Below are 15,102 nucleotides of genomic sequence, written 5' to 3' on the forward strand. Positions count from 1 at the left end.
TGGAGACCTCACTAAACACGTCCTCACAGCTCGTCGTCTCGGCCCAAAAGTGGCCAGTCTATCACTCTTTTAGCCCCTGCAGGCTATCCTTTTTCTTTGTCTTAAAACCAGTTCGTTGCCACCCGCTGAGAGAAGTTTCCAGAAGAAAGAGAGCAGGGAACAAAGGGTGGAGAAATAAAGGGAAGGAGGAATATATACATATATATATATGTACAAATAAAATATCAGAAAAGCAACTCACCTCTCATTAATGTACTCATATGTTTTCTAATAAATAATAATTATTAAGATTCTACATTCTTTGGAGTTTTCTTTGAATAATAAAGTAATTTTAATATCTGCTAGAGCTACACGCGGGTATCTTTTTAGAAGTGCGTCGCAAAAAAATTACAGCCTGTAAAGGGAGTCGCAGTATAAAAAAGATTGGAAACCCCTAGACTAGCCTTTCAGGTGGTGATATTGGCAGTGCCAACTAGGGCGGTGCCCAGGCATAGGGCGTAGACCCTGGGGGCGCAGAAACGACCTGGACCAAGTTTTGAGTCATAGTTTTGGGGCGTAGTTACAGATGCTCGCACCGGGCGCATAAAAGGCTAGTTACGGCGCTGGATATTGGGCGTATTCAGCGAACAAAAAGAATATAGTGCTTTAGAGGTGTTCGTTTCCTCTAATCGATGATTCAGAACTCAGAAGCATAACGTTAAACGTAGTTTAAATGTTTCCGTATTTGTAATTCTCTTGTTGTTGCACGCTTATTTGAAGATTCGTCCGTCGAATTTGAAATTAAAATTTGCATATTTACTCATTTTTGAGCACAACAGACAGAACAAAGCGCTTCTATTAATGTAACAGAACGAATGTCGGGCACATGGCTAAAGAGGCTTTAATTAATACACTCAGATAAGCAAGCCAATGATATAGCTCGTTTTCTCCGGCTGTGTTAAAGCCGCTTTACTAGGCAACGCGTCCATCTGTTTGTAACGAAAGACAGAAATTTTTGTAAGTAAACTGGCTGCGCCACCTGTTATTCCAAAATCACACTTATGAGTTTTTAAAGGAAAATATTCCAGACGAAAGGGAGGACGCAAGTTTTACCTCTACGTGTACCGTATGTATATACGATACTGATTACGTACCATTACGAATGTAATTTGTAAATCATATTAAGTTAACTATGATTCGTAATACAATGAAGAAGCTGTAATTATTACATTTATTGTACAATTTGTAATTTATAACATGAATACGTTTCTTATTTTATGAGGAAAATGACTAATTTTATATCTTTGAAATAGATTAATGTGTAATTACCTTTTATTAGTTAAATAAAAGTTAAAAAGTTAAGGCAATCAGTTATCATTTTAATGTAATTGCAATCTATGGTTTAAAAAACTTGTATCAATTGTTTATGGTGTATTAGAGTATAATCTTAATTTAAAAGTATTTAAATGAGACAGTTTTATTTTATAACTAAAAATTAATATCAGAGTTCATTTTAGAATCTTGATAGAAACTTGTTCAGCTGTTTGAAATTGAATAGTTTAATATTTTAACTTTTACATTGCAAAATGTTTACTGATATTACTTTTTAAATAAATCTTCAAAATTATTTTAAACATTTTCTAATACAAATTTATTTTCAGATGTTTTTGGTAGGCTTGACAGGTGGAATTGCTACGGGAAAAAGTACAGTGGCATCTATGTTTCAAGAATTTGGCATTAAAGTTATTGATTCGGATGTCGTTGCTAGACAAGGTACAGGAATCAAAGTATAATATGCAAGGTTTTTGTCTTCATTTAAAAAATATTGATACAGTTTGAATTTAAATGTTTAATTTTTGAAAACCAAATTCAAAATTATTATGAAAGACTTTTAAAATTTATATATAAATATGTGATATCTAATTATTCGGTTGAATCTTCTTCTTTATATATTCTCAATATATTGGGTTGTTCAGAAAGTAATTTCATTTTTTCCATAGAAAAATAAACTCAATATTCTTATAATAAATAAATATTTTATTGAATTATATATTGACCATTTTGGTCAAATACCTGTTGTCATTGTTTCTGGTAGTAGCATGATTTCACATTCATAAAAGTTTTGATCATTGTTTACAAAAAACTGATCCAAGTGATTTTTGATATTGTCATTTCAAGTAAATGTCTTACAGTTAAAAAAAAACTTGTATAGACCGGAACAAGTAATAATCTGAGTGTGCCCGATCTGGCGAATATGCTTTGTGTGATAACACATCCCATCTAAGCTATAACAGTTTCTGACCAGTTACCAAACTTGTGTGAAATTTGGCATTATCATGGTAAAACACTACACTTTGTTGATCAATTCTGGCCTTTTCTGTTTGATGATATTACTCAATTTGTTTGCTCCATGGCAGTACACTTTCAAATCAATTGTTAAATTGTCTGGTAAAAGCTCAAAAAAATATTTCTTTAAAATACAACCATAGAGTGCATCTCTTGTTAATAACATGTGGAACCCGTATATCGAGCTTTGAAACGAAACCAATTCGTTTTAAGTAATAATAAACGGTTCAATTTAACAGATTTAATCTCTTAGCAATTTTACGTGTTTTTATATGGCATATTGCTTCAATCAGTACCTTTATTTTGTTTTCATTGGCTTCAAATGGTCATCCAGAATGTGGTGTATCTTCGATATTAAAATTGCCAGAACGCAATTTTGTAAACCAGTTTTGGCACTGTCTTTCTCTCAACACATCTCCAAACATGTACCACAGTTTTTTTCTTGTTTGAACAGCATTTTGATTTTTTAGTTATAAAAAAGCAAAATATGCTGAAAATGATGCTTTCGATTTTCCATACTTGATGGATCAGCAAAAAAAAACAATTGTACAGAATCAAACAAAATTTTTTACTGTCTTAAAATGTCAGTTGTCGAAGTATATAATGAAAATGTGGTTTAAAATAAAATTGGCTGGCAAAAATACATCTAATTCCTCTAGTAATAAAAACACGAAATTACTTTCCGAACAACCCAATATATAAACATTTATTTATTATTAATTTTATTTATACTGTTTAGAATATTTCTTTTTTATTCATAAGATTTTCTTTAACTTATTTCAAGTATTAAATGTCCAACTCATTAAGTGTTTAATATTGTTTTTAATAACAACTTTAATCATCCTGAAACAGTTAATAATTATTATGATTAATTTTTAAAGCTTTTTGAATATTAAAACTTAATGTCTTTTTTACTCTAAAACTCTTTTATTACAGTTGTTGAACCAGGAACTATTGCATGGAAGAAAATTAAAAATGAATTTGGGAGTGAGGTTATTTTACCAGATGGAATGATTGACAGACAGAAATTAGGAAAAATTATTTTCTCAAATTCAGAATTAAGAAAAAAGCTAAATTCTATTACTCATCCAGAAATTTATAAAACAATTTTTTGGGAATGTCTAAAATTGTTTTTATTAGGTAAATTTTATTTTATTTTTAACTCCTGTTTAATTTCTAAAATTAAACTATTTAAGCATATAATATGCTATTCTCAGAAACTAAAATTTTCCACTAAATGAAAATAATGAACATAATACAAGACATTGTGGTCATTATTTTCATTCATCTGTTTCTCTGAATACTTGTTCTCTCAATGGCCAATACTGATATTAAGATGCTTAATATTGCCTTGAAACAAACTAACAATATTATGAATGATACCTAATTTAGTTTTAAATTTCTACAATACATTTTAATTTATTTCATTAAAAAATAATGTGATTGTACTTATGGAATTACAATACAAAATAATTATATAATCATGGACAATGAATACAAATTGAAACTTACAGATTATGCAGGGCATTTACATTTAGTATTACTAGTAGATTATTACTAGTCTATGTAGTTTGTGATATATCATAAAAATTTATACTAGATCATAAAAATATATATCTAAATTTTGTTCCAGAAAAATTGTTGTTCCAAAATTAATTTACATTTAATGTTAACTAATAAAAAAAATTAAAATTGTTTTATTAGTTAAGAAAATTAATTCTGAAAATATTAAAGTATTAGAATTTATTCCAAATCTCATATGTATAGGAGCAAAACTAAATTACAGTGGGCTATGAGCCCACCGTAGCTACAGCTTTGTTTCCTATACATGTGAGATTTGGTTAAGTTCTCTCAGCTTGATTAGCAGAGCCTATATGTAGTATGTATAATATATGCTTTTGCTTTCATCATGTAAACTAAGTAATTGCTACTTTTGTTTTTTACTTTTAGACGTAAGTCTAGTGTTGATCACTTTTGATTTTTAAACTGGAACCTCAGTTCACAATTTAAAATTTAATTTTGTTGAAAACAGTGAGTAAGGTTTTAATTTTAAATTGTAAGCCTATGCTGGCTGGAAAATACCAGTCAATTTTTTCAGCTTGTCCCTGTAGCCCCATAATGATTTATTTCTGGCTGTAGGACTGCATAGGAGTTGCTTTGGTTCTGACTCAAGTAAAAACTGAGTTTTATACCAAAATTATTATATGTCTCTTTGTGTCTTAAAAGAAAATAGATTATTGAATGATTGTCGTGAAAAATTTAGCTTATAAGTGATTCTTATCATTCAAGATACCACTGAATCCTTACCTGTTAGTTGAAATTTTATGGATATCAATGATGGATAATCATTAAGGAATGTTTTTAGTGTTTGAATCATTTAGTAGGCCTACTAAGTTTGAAGTTCAACTAAATTTATCACATGTCATTCAAGAGTTTTTCACACAGTTTCTTGCTAATCTGGCTATTCCTTGTGATAGAGCTGCCAGATTAGACAGAGTGACTGATTATCTGCCTAAAGGCAATTTTTGGACATGACTTGTTGCCCTTTGGCACTGATTCTTTTTGGAGCTGCACTGTTTTGTTGTTGTGAAATTATGTACAGTGATACAGTAGTTGTAAGCTTAATCCTTTATTACATTTGATGTTACAAGTTTACTGTATGTATTTCAAAAAGCATATAGTCTAATGGAATGTGTCAAAAAATTGAGAAGTCAGATTGGCAAGCATGTAGTCTATGTAGAACTATACATATTGTTTTCTTAATGAAAAGAACAATTTTTAAAATATTTTTTTATTCAAGATATTTATAATATACTGTATAAGTATTCTCCTTAATTCATATAGTAATATTTTTTCATTATAATCCATTCTTAATTTTGGTAGTATTAATTAATGCAATTAATCTTTTATATAATTATTTAATTTATTAATTTATAAGATTGATGGTATTAAATTATCCATTAAATTAATATTTCATTTTTGGGATCAAGATTGTAATAACTTAGATGTCTAGTTATATTTTAAATTGTTTATAATGAAATAATTTTCATGAACATATAAAAGAACAAAAATTATTTCTTTCTTCTTGTTCTTATTAAAAATTCTTATTCTTTATAAAGATTAATACAAATATTTTAATTATGTTTTTTTTATTGAATAACAAATAAATAAAAAGCTAAACTTTGTATTTAATAATTTTATGTATATAATTATTTTATAAATTTCAAAATAAATATAAAATGTATTTGTAATGAATTGTAAATGACATATAGTTAAATTTATAATTGAAGATTTTAAAATGTTGTATTATATGAGTACTTGTAGTGATTAGTATATTTTTTGACAGTTTTAATAAATTATATAAGTACAAGAAAATTTATATGTTTTCTCATTGTATTTTTTAGGATATCAGTTTGTTATGTTGGACTTGCCTCTTTTATATGAAAGTGGAAAAATGACAAAATATATACACAAAGTAGTAGTAGTCAGTTGGTATGTACATTTCCATTATTTTCTTTTAAAAAATAAATTATTTCTGTAAAATTACAGATTTTATTTATACATATGATTATAATCTGAAAGTCTAAATATAGGCAATCTCCAACTTTTGAGTGTAATGTGTTTCTAAAAATCAAGTTGTATGATGTAAAGAGATTACTGTTCTTGGAGAGATAAAATGAAAAATTATAGCATTTCTTATTAATGTAGAAAAATTTTAATTTTTTACACAATAGATATGTTACAATGCATAAAGCATTAGTGAGTATGTTAAAACTATAGATTAAATATAAAAAAAAGGCACTAAAAATTGATTTTCACAAATGATTTTGACATTACTAAAACCAAAAACTGATAGAAAGTGCCAATTCAAGATATCTCAAAATTTTTGTTTGGCTGTATAAGTATGAAAGTCTAAATTTGGTGTATCAAAAGTTATTTAAGAGTATTGAAAGTACTGTATAAAAGAGAAAGTTGTTTGAAGTTAAAAACTGTCTATATACAGGGTGTATCAGAATGACGTTTTAAAAATTTGGGGGACTGTAGAAGATGAAATTTTGAACGTTTTAATATAACATAGGAACCCATAGCTAGAAATGTGATATAAAGTTTCTACAGCCCTTTGCACTTTGTGCTTTGTATGCTGAATGAAACAGCAGAATACAGTATTTATGACAAGTTTTATTGACAAAACAGTAGAGTACAATCAAACTGTACATCGAATCAGTGGTTGCACTACTTTAGAGTAAATGTTCAATGTGATGACCACCAACTTCGTTACATCATGTGCAATGATGAACCATGTTTTATTTCACTCTCTCTAAGATGCCACGCTCCCCTCTGATGGTATTAAATGCTGTAAAGATGCACTCCGTAAGCTCATGAACTGATCCTACAGGTGTTGCGTACACAAGGGACATTACATAACCCCAGAGGAAGAAGTCAAGAATAATAACGTGACAGAAGGGTAGCTACCAAAGTGAAAAGCGGTCAAGCACTTCCTATCGCTGTAGAAACTTTATATCACATTTCCAGCTATGGGTTCCTTATATCAAAACGTTCAAAATTTCATCTTCTACACTCCTCCAAATTTTAAAACGTCATTCTGATACACTCTGTATAAGAAATTAAGATTTATTCACTTGCTATAACATTATGAATGCTTAAAGTTTTTTTATGATAGAAGTTATAATAATTTTCCTCCTATCTTGAGGAAACCGTGTTTTGTATTTTCGTTTCTTTTCTTTTCTTTCGAAGACACAATTTTTCAGAAATATTAATATATTTTAACATAAAATAAAAACTTATAATTTTCTTTGGATGGAAGACACGTTTGATTATTTTTGATTAATCAATAATAATTAATTAAATATATATAAAAAATTTGATTTTCTTTATCGTCTGTAACTAATGATATTTTTCTACTTTAAAAACCACAATACTTTACTTATAAAAACTTTTCAAAAAACTTTGTCAAAATACTATAGATCTAATTATTATAGTATATATGGATTTATTTATATTGAATAAAGATTACTATTTATCTATGATCAACTTATTTAATATTTGAAAATTAATTATTCTTGAGATGAAATTAAACCTCTGACTTTATATATTTTGTTTTCTTTAATTAAAGAAATAATTAAACCATATTTAAAAGATAAATATTGATTCTATTGACACAACATGGAAAAAAAATATATTTTTAGTATATACTTATAAAAAGTTCCAATGTAAGGAAAAACAACAAAACTTAAAATTACATTGCTTTAAAAAAAATGTTTCTTAATTTTAATGTACAGTAAAACTTAATTATCCAAATTAACTGGGACTTCAAGCCATTCAGATATGCAAAATATTTGGATAATTGGATTTTTGCTTAAAATAATCATTTTTTCTGTCCAAACACACTGTTATGTACTGTACATATGTTCATGATTACATTAAATAAAATATTAAATGTGGAAATATACCTACAAATGAATGTAGTTTATTTTTTACATTTAGAAAAAAAAATCACTTTTCATTCATATATAATACATACACATACATGCCTATTTATTTTTATCAGGATAATCAGCATCTAGATAATTGGAGTTTTACTGTAGCTTGTTTTGAAATATCTTCAAAATAAAACATTTATCTTGATCAAAGAAAATCAGATATTAAATTGAAGTTGACAAATTGATTGAGAGTTAAAATTCTGATATTTTTTATATGCATTGTTTTTTAATTGACTGATATAATTTTTTTATTTTTAATAACAACTTAAACAACTTTAAGCCAGCATAAAATGAGGGCAGCTTGTAGTTACATTAAACTTTTTCAGAAGGTTTCTAAATACAGTGATACTTCGGTTTTTGTTGATAATCTGTCTGAAAACAATCGGCAAAATCCGAAACCGATGAAAATGGAAGTAATTATTTCCATATGAATCAATGTAAATTCAATTAATTCGTTCTAGACACTCCAAAATACATACCAAAAACACATTTTATAGAGAATTAATATAGTGTTAAATACAATAAGAAATTAATTATTTTAAACTTTTATTTATGAACGTACTGAAAAATAAAATATTCTCATTTTAAAAATGTCATTTATTTCAAATAAATTATTTTTATGCAAATAAAATAAGGCAATAAGCATTCAGCAGTATTTGTCAAAAGAGCTCTTAAAACGTTTTACTAAAAATACATTTTTAAGAAAATGGCTGATTATACTGTATCTACAGAAAACTATAAAATGCATCATATTATATTCAAATTTTGGAAATTATGTCAATATAATTTTCATAATTTGATCATATTAAATAACAACAAACTCCAGAAAGATTACAGATGCCATAGTTGTAAGGTTATCTGCCTATTATAATTTTTTTAATTACAGACTGCCAGTGATGTATTCCTAGAGGAGACAGCATAAATCAACACAAAATGAATCATTTTATTATGGAATAAATAAGAATATGTTTCCAGCATCCATGAATGTATATATTTTTTTCAATAAAAATAAATTATATTTAACACAGGTGCTCCCCTTCTTAAAAACAGGTTAAGTTTTTGAGATTCTGTCATAAGTCAAAAACTAATCCAGAAAATACATTTGTGCACAGACTAACCACTTATTTTTAGTGTTTGGTCTTTCAAAGTATTTAATAGAATACATTGAAAGACCAGCTCATTTACCCACTTGCTACCACTTAGTAGCAGGTATTTCAAAAATGGTTTTTTTCACTTAATGCACTTAATTTTATAATATCCAGTTTAATTTCCATGGTAATAGAGTGACACTTCTTACATTTTTCTCCACTGCTAGCTTTACCATTATACTTTGGATGCACTTTTGAGCACTAATCTTAAAAGGTTATAAAAATTACAAACAATAATGATAAACACCCTTTCTCCAACATTACCAACTTCAATGCCACCTCACAAGTCGCAGTCTCAGAATTTGTGCAAAAACAAAAATTGATAATAAGCAATAGAAATAAGCCCACATTAATTATTTATTACTGACCAAAGACTGACTTCAATGCTATCCCATTAGTGGTAAGAGAACTTCAAAATTCATGCAAAACTTAGATTCTATACATACAGTCATATTTTTCACAAGTCTGAAAGTTCATAAGTTGAACATTCGTAAGTAGAGGAGCATGCACTGAAATTTTTACTAATACAAAATACAAAAATAATGTTAAACTATTGAATATTTGTGATAAGACTGACTCAATGAAATATTTTTATTTTAAATCTTCCATTCAGAATAGTAATAATTACCATGAGATATAGCTCCCTTGCATTACAAACACTTATTCTAGTAACTTGTTGCATTGAACTTTTATTTACTCTACATTTTTCATATGATCATCAGTTAACGGAGACAAATTTATAGCCCTACAAACATTAGGCCAACCTCAACCACTTCCATTTGGCAAATGATTTCTATTCTATCTTCTAAAGTTAGGGTTGGCATGATTTCTTGACAACTTAGACATTTGGATTCACTTATTTCCTTTTATCAATATTTGACACAGCTGTTCATTTTCTATTCTTATTATTACATAATAACTTCACTTTAAAATGGTGAAATAGCATGAATACAATAAACACTTTAGAATAATAAACAAACCAACACTGATTAGAATCATTATTAAAGCAAAGTTGTTCCTACCAATATTTTTTCATACCTAGTGCTACCACTAGGTATGAAAAAATATTTCATTTTAGCATTTGCAAAAAATATTCTACAAATTGTGGAAAAATTTTTTGAGATATTTTGGGGAAAATTTGAAACCAGCATTATTGTTAATGGCATAAACCAAGCCAGCATAAAATGAGGGCAGCTTGTAGTTACATTAAACTTTTTCAGAAGGTTTCTAAATACAGTGATACTTCAGTTTTTGTTGATAATCTGTCTGAAAACAATCGGCAAAATCCGAAACCGATGAAAATGGAAGCAATTATTTCCATATGAATCAATGTAAATTCAATTAATTCGTTCTAGACACTCCAAAATACATACCAAAAACACATTTTATAGAGAATTAATATAATGTTAAATACAATAAGAAATTAATATAAAAGGCTAATCTAAAGGAAAGCAATGGAATTGTTTGGCCAGTCGCATGGGGTAATGTCTTGTCTTGTAGAAGCTAGTTGGACATGAGCTTCTAGCCTATATAGCTCTGTGGTAAAATGTGATGTAATTGTCATGTAATAGTAGTTTGTGCGTTTATGATGGTCGTATTGCGGGGGTAATGCCTTCTGGGAGGTCTGTTTAAGGGTAACTGACCCCTATTCAGGTGTTACAGACGTGGAGAAACCCCAGAAAACTCCACGCAGCCAACCTGTCCTGGTGAAGTGCAAACCGACGTCCGAACTCAGTGTTCGGGGAATGGAAACTTTGGCCAACAGTGGGCCGTCGCGGGGTAATGCTCACACAACGAGAAATAATGTCACACTGAGCTGGAAAACATGTGGGTCACCCTTTGTTTTCATAAAATTAGTAGTGATATCACTTGGGCACATTGACGAAATCCAAGGCAATCGATCGAAACCGAGACAGATTTTTCGTGAAAAAAAATCGACAAAAACTGAAACAACAATAACCGAAGTAAACGAAAACTGAGTTATTACTGTATATCTTTATCAGAGTTTCAGAAATCTTTGTAGATCATAATTTACATCTGGACATAATTATTGTCAATATAATGGCAATATTTAAATTTGGAAATTGATATATGTGATGATATTCAAATTTTGTAAATATATTTTATTTGGATTACAATTGGATTTACTCAACTACTATGGTATTTTATATAATATTGCATTATTGATTATATATTATATTATTGGTTATATTATTACTGGTTTCTAATGAAGATCAGAACTGAAACTGGAAACTAGGAATAAAAGCAAAAAAAGATACTAAAAATATAATATTGGAAGTGGAAACACTACTCAACTGCCAATGTAATTGATTAGGTACCCAACTTCTGAATTATAAATTTAATGCTATGTTCTATCGATAGAGAATATCTCCCATTTTTACATGGGATATTGCTATAGTGAAGTAAGTAAAAGTATCCAGTCACTGGATACTTTTACTTCACTATAGAAAAAATAGGGAATTTACAAAAATGTATGCAGACAGTAATTTTTACTCAAAATGAGGATTTGTCTACATAAATGAAGATTTGTAGTAACTCTATTAACATACAGCAACAATAGCTGAAGAAAAAAGTAATTAAAATTGAATTTATGATTTATATTAAAGTAATTATTAAGTTATAGTGTAGGAGTAATCAAAATGAAGTGAAGTTTTAACAATTTATTGCAACATAATTAATTAAATGACATGGTTAAAACTGATATTGTCTATAAATTTTAAATAAAAAGTTTAAAGATTTAATGGCAAAAACTATATATATTGTGAGTAAAATGTATTGTCATTGTTATACAAATTCCTCAATTAAATAGGATAGATCAAATGATACAGAATGAATTATCACTAGCTGCATTCATGTGTTACTTTGCTTTTTTAAAAATTAATTTTAAAGAAGACATTTAATATTTTATACTTCTCCATACATATATATTTTTATGTAAACATAATTTTTTGTAGCATTCACATTACAGCATTATTGTCTAGTTTGTTGTTTATGAAACAATTTCATGACTCATTAATACTATTACTATTAATATATAATAATAGCAATAGTAAAATTTGTATTTCTTATTTGTTTTGATGTGGCTTTGCTTGTATTTTTCTTTCTTGACAAGACTAGAACATCATCTGTTGAACTTCAAACCAGTCATAAACCTCAGGCTGAAAACAGCAATTCTTTTATTGACTTCTTTTTGTAAAATAGAATTGCTATTTTGAGCTGAAGGTTTGTGGCTGGTTTAAAGAATTTAACAAACAAAACAGTCTGGTTGTCAACAAGAAAAATAATCTGGCAACGTCTCTTGCTTGACTTTCCCAACAGTTGAACTGGAGGTTAAGGGAAGTCCTATAAAACCTTAGGAAGTCTGAGAATTTTAAATTATCAGACTTCTCTTTACAGTGTTTTAATTTGAAGTAATAGCAAAAGCTGAAGAGAAGTAATTTTGTTGAATTATGAGAAGTTTCTCTGTTTAAAAAATATTTAAGTTTAAAAACTCCTAAGACACATTAGTGCAATGTTAAAATCTGTTAGAAAATTATTTTAAAATAATATTTCATATCATTAACTATTATAAAAAGGTAAAAAGCTTAATTCTGAGGATAGAGAAGTTTTTAAAAAAATTGCAAATGCCAATAACCAGTAAAATTTTCATTAAGTCTAACCCCCTTTATCTTTTCACTCTCCACCCTCTTGACCTTTAACTACCAAAATTTAATAGCATCAATGCCCCATATATAGAAATAACCCTGCCAAGTTTCAAATTTGGTCCATTTAGTCCTGAGATATAATGCAAAATAGATACTGACACACAAACAAAAACACACAATTTCATAAGGGATTTTTTTACATTATCATTACACAGACTTTTGTAAGGTTTTATATATATATATATAATTACATGTTTGGGCTCCTCAAGCATCAAAACATTAAGAAATGCAAAAACACTGGGGGCATCAAAATTTGACTGATCACCATACTTTCTCTATGTTATGGTCTGTAATATCTGGAAAGTAATATATGTATAACAGTAAACACAGTTGACACTTTTCACTTAATCATTATATGAAATACATTTACATTAATTTTCATAACTGTCCACAAACTTATTTTATTGTAAAAATCATGAAAAAATGAAAAAATTTCTTTGAACAATTGTGTGTGAAAATTTTTGTTTGTTTTTATTAATGTCTTATTATTTCAGTAGAATTCCTATTTAAATGAATGATTTATTTTTCTAGTGATGAAAATCAACAGTTAACTAGACTGATGAGAAGAAATGGATTTTCAGAATTTGATTCACTTCAACGTATTAGTGCTCAAATGCCATTGAAAGAAAAATGTAATATGGCAGACTTTGTTATTGATAATTCTGGTAATTACGAAGAAACTAAAAAACAAGTCGCAGAAATAATTGAAAAATTAAAATCAAGTAATTATCATTGGAAAGTGAGGTTTATTGTTTTAAGTGTAATTCTTACCTTAATGGGCTCAGTTGGATTTTTTGTTTATAAAATGATTGTAAACTTTTCCTAATTTCTGATTAAAATTGTATAAAAATTATAACTTACCTTATTTTTGAAACTATAATTAATTAAAGAAACAATTTAAATTTTATATTTTTGTAATGAACAAAATCCTCATATATATATATATATATATATATATGACTGTGGATGCAGTAATATAGATTTGTTACAGATGTTCACAATAACTTGCAGTTTTGATGATTCATCAAAAAAATTTAAGAGAAAATTTTATCAGTGTTTTATACTTTATAGAGGACCATTTATTGTATTTTATATACAAATTTGTAATTGAAAGGAATATATTACAAATTTTTATCTACTGTAAATATATTTTTATACATTTTTAATATTTCAATAAACTGTTTTTCTAATAAATGTTTTTTACTAGAATATGTCAGTGCTTGATTTAATATCTTTAAATATTCTCATATATAACTATAATTAATGAAAGAAATATATGACGAACGAATAATCTATACTGTATAATTCCGAATGATGGATTTATACAGAAAAATATCAAATTATAAAATTTTTGACTTTTAGAAACACAGATACATTAGCTAATATTTTAAATCTAAATGAATAAATTGAGTCTATTTCAACATATGTTTACTACTAGAATAAATTTATACTCAGAATATTGATAGACTAAATTCTAGGAGAATTGCTGTTGCAGTAATATGACCACTTAAAATAGATAACATTTTTGTTTTGTGTAAGTGCTTTGTAGCTTTCGTATATGTTGCAGAGCATTTTCTTCCCTTTGTTATCTATAATCAATATAGCATTAGCTAAATTCTAGTTAGTTAAGATCAAGAACAAAGATTTTTGCTTCTTTTTATCCTTTGTTTTATTACCTTGCTATACATTTATTTACTTCTAAAATATTATAAATTTAAATTAATATAAAATATAGTAAAATTATAATATGGAGGATGGGATTAAATTAGTCATTTTTCAAATTTGGTAATATAATGAAAATTCTTGAATGCTAAAGAAATTTTGGCATCTTTATACGAAGAAGATAGAGTATATATGTTTAAATATTACAAATTGGTGCCATATCTTTATCACCATATGTAATGAAAAGAAAATAAAATGTTTACCTAACAAAAAGAAAAAGATGCTATTCCAATATAAACCAAATCCTATTTTCCCCTCTTCTAAAGTCTCCTCTAAAATCTAGTTTTCTGCAGGGTGAAACAAAAAAAAATCATCCATTTTTATTTATTCTAAAATGAATAAAAGTAACAGTAGTGATATATAATATAATCACAATTAGTCCCAGATGTTATATTACTTAGTTAAGTGACAATTTAATACTGTTGTCAATCTTAAGAAAATAGGGTATTTTTAAGTTATTATTTGATTTAATATACTGTATTTCTGAAGTAAAGGGATTAAATTTCACTTGAGTCAATGGCTTTTTTTTTTTTTTTCTACGTCTTCCTTTTAGAACATCTGGATTATATTATGAGATCTTAAATCAGTCATTCGTAGCAAGAACTGAAAATATTTGAACTATATTTCCACTTTGATTAAGAACTGATCTACTTTTATATTGTATTTATAAAATTATTTGAT

The 15,102-nt window shown here is 27.4% G+C and overlaps 1 protein-coding gene across 2 annotated transcripts; it reads left to right on the plus strand.

Annotated features, from left to right (window-relative positions):
* The first annotated feature begins 1,074 nt into the window (after positions 1-1,074).
* Dpck (Dephospho-CoA kinase) lies at positions 1,075-13,634 on the plus strand. Of its 2 annotated transcripts, none has more exons than XM_067274907.1 (5): positions 1,075-1,105; positions 1,641-1,752; positions 3,262-3,465; positions 5,730-5,817; positions 13,231-13,634. In XM_067274907.1, exons 2-5 carry the CDS (start codon positions 1,641-1,643, stop codon positions 13,523-13,525), a joined length of 699 nt encoding a protein of 232 aa, XP_067131008.1. In that variant the 5' UTR covers positions 1,075-1,105; the 3' UTR covers positions 13,526-13,634. The 2 variants fall into 2 exon arrangements, with proteins under 2 accessions (XP_067131008.1, XP_067131009.1); XM_067274908.1 differs by lacking the exon at positions 1,075-1,105 and adding an exon at positions 1,161-1,197.
* Positions 13,635-15,102: the final 1,468 nt, after the last annotated feature.

Source organism: Centruroides vittatus, unplaced genomic scaffold, assembly GCF_030686945.1.
Source record: "Centruroides vittatus isolate TY-2023 unplaced genomic scaffold, ASM3068694v2 contig_575, whole genome shotgun sequence".
Taxonomy (NCBI): Eukaryota; Metazoa; Arthropoda; class Arachnida; order Scorpiones; family Buthidae; genus Centruroides; species Centruroides vittatus.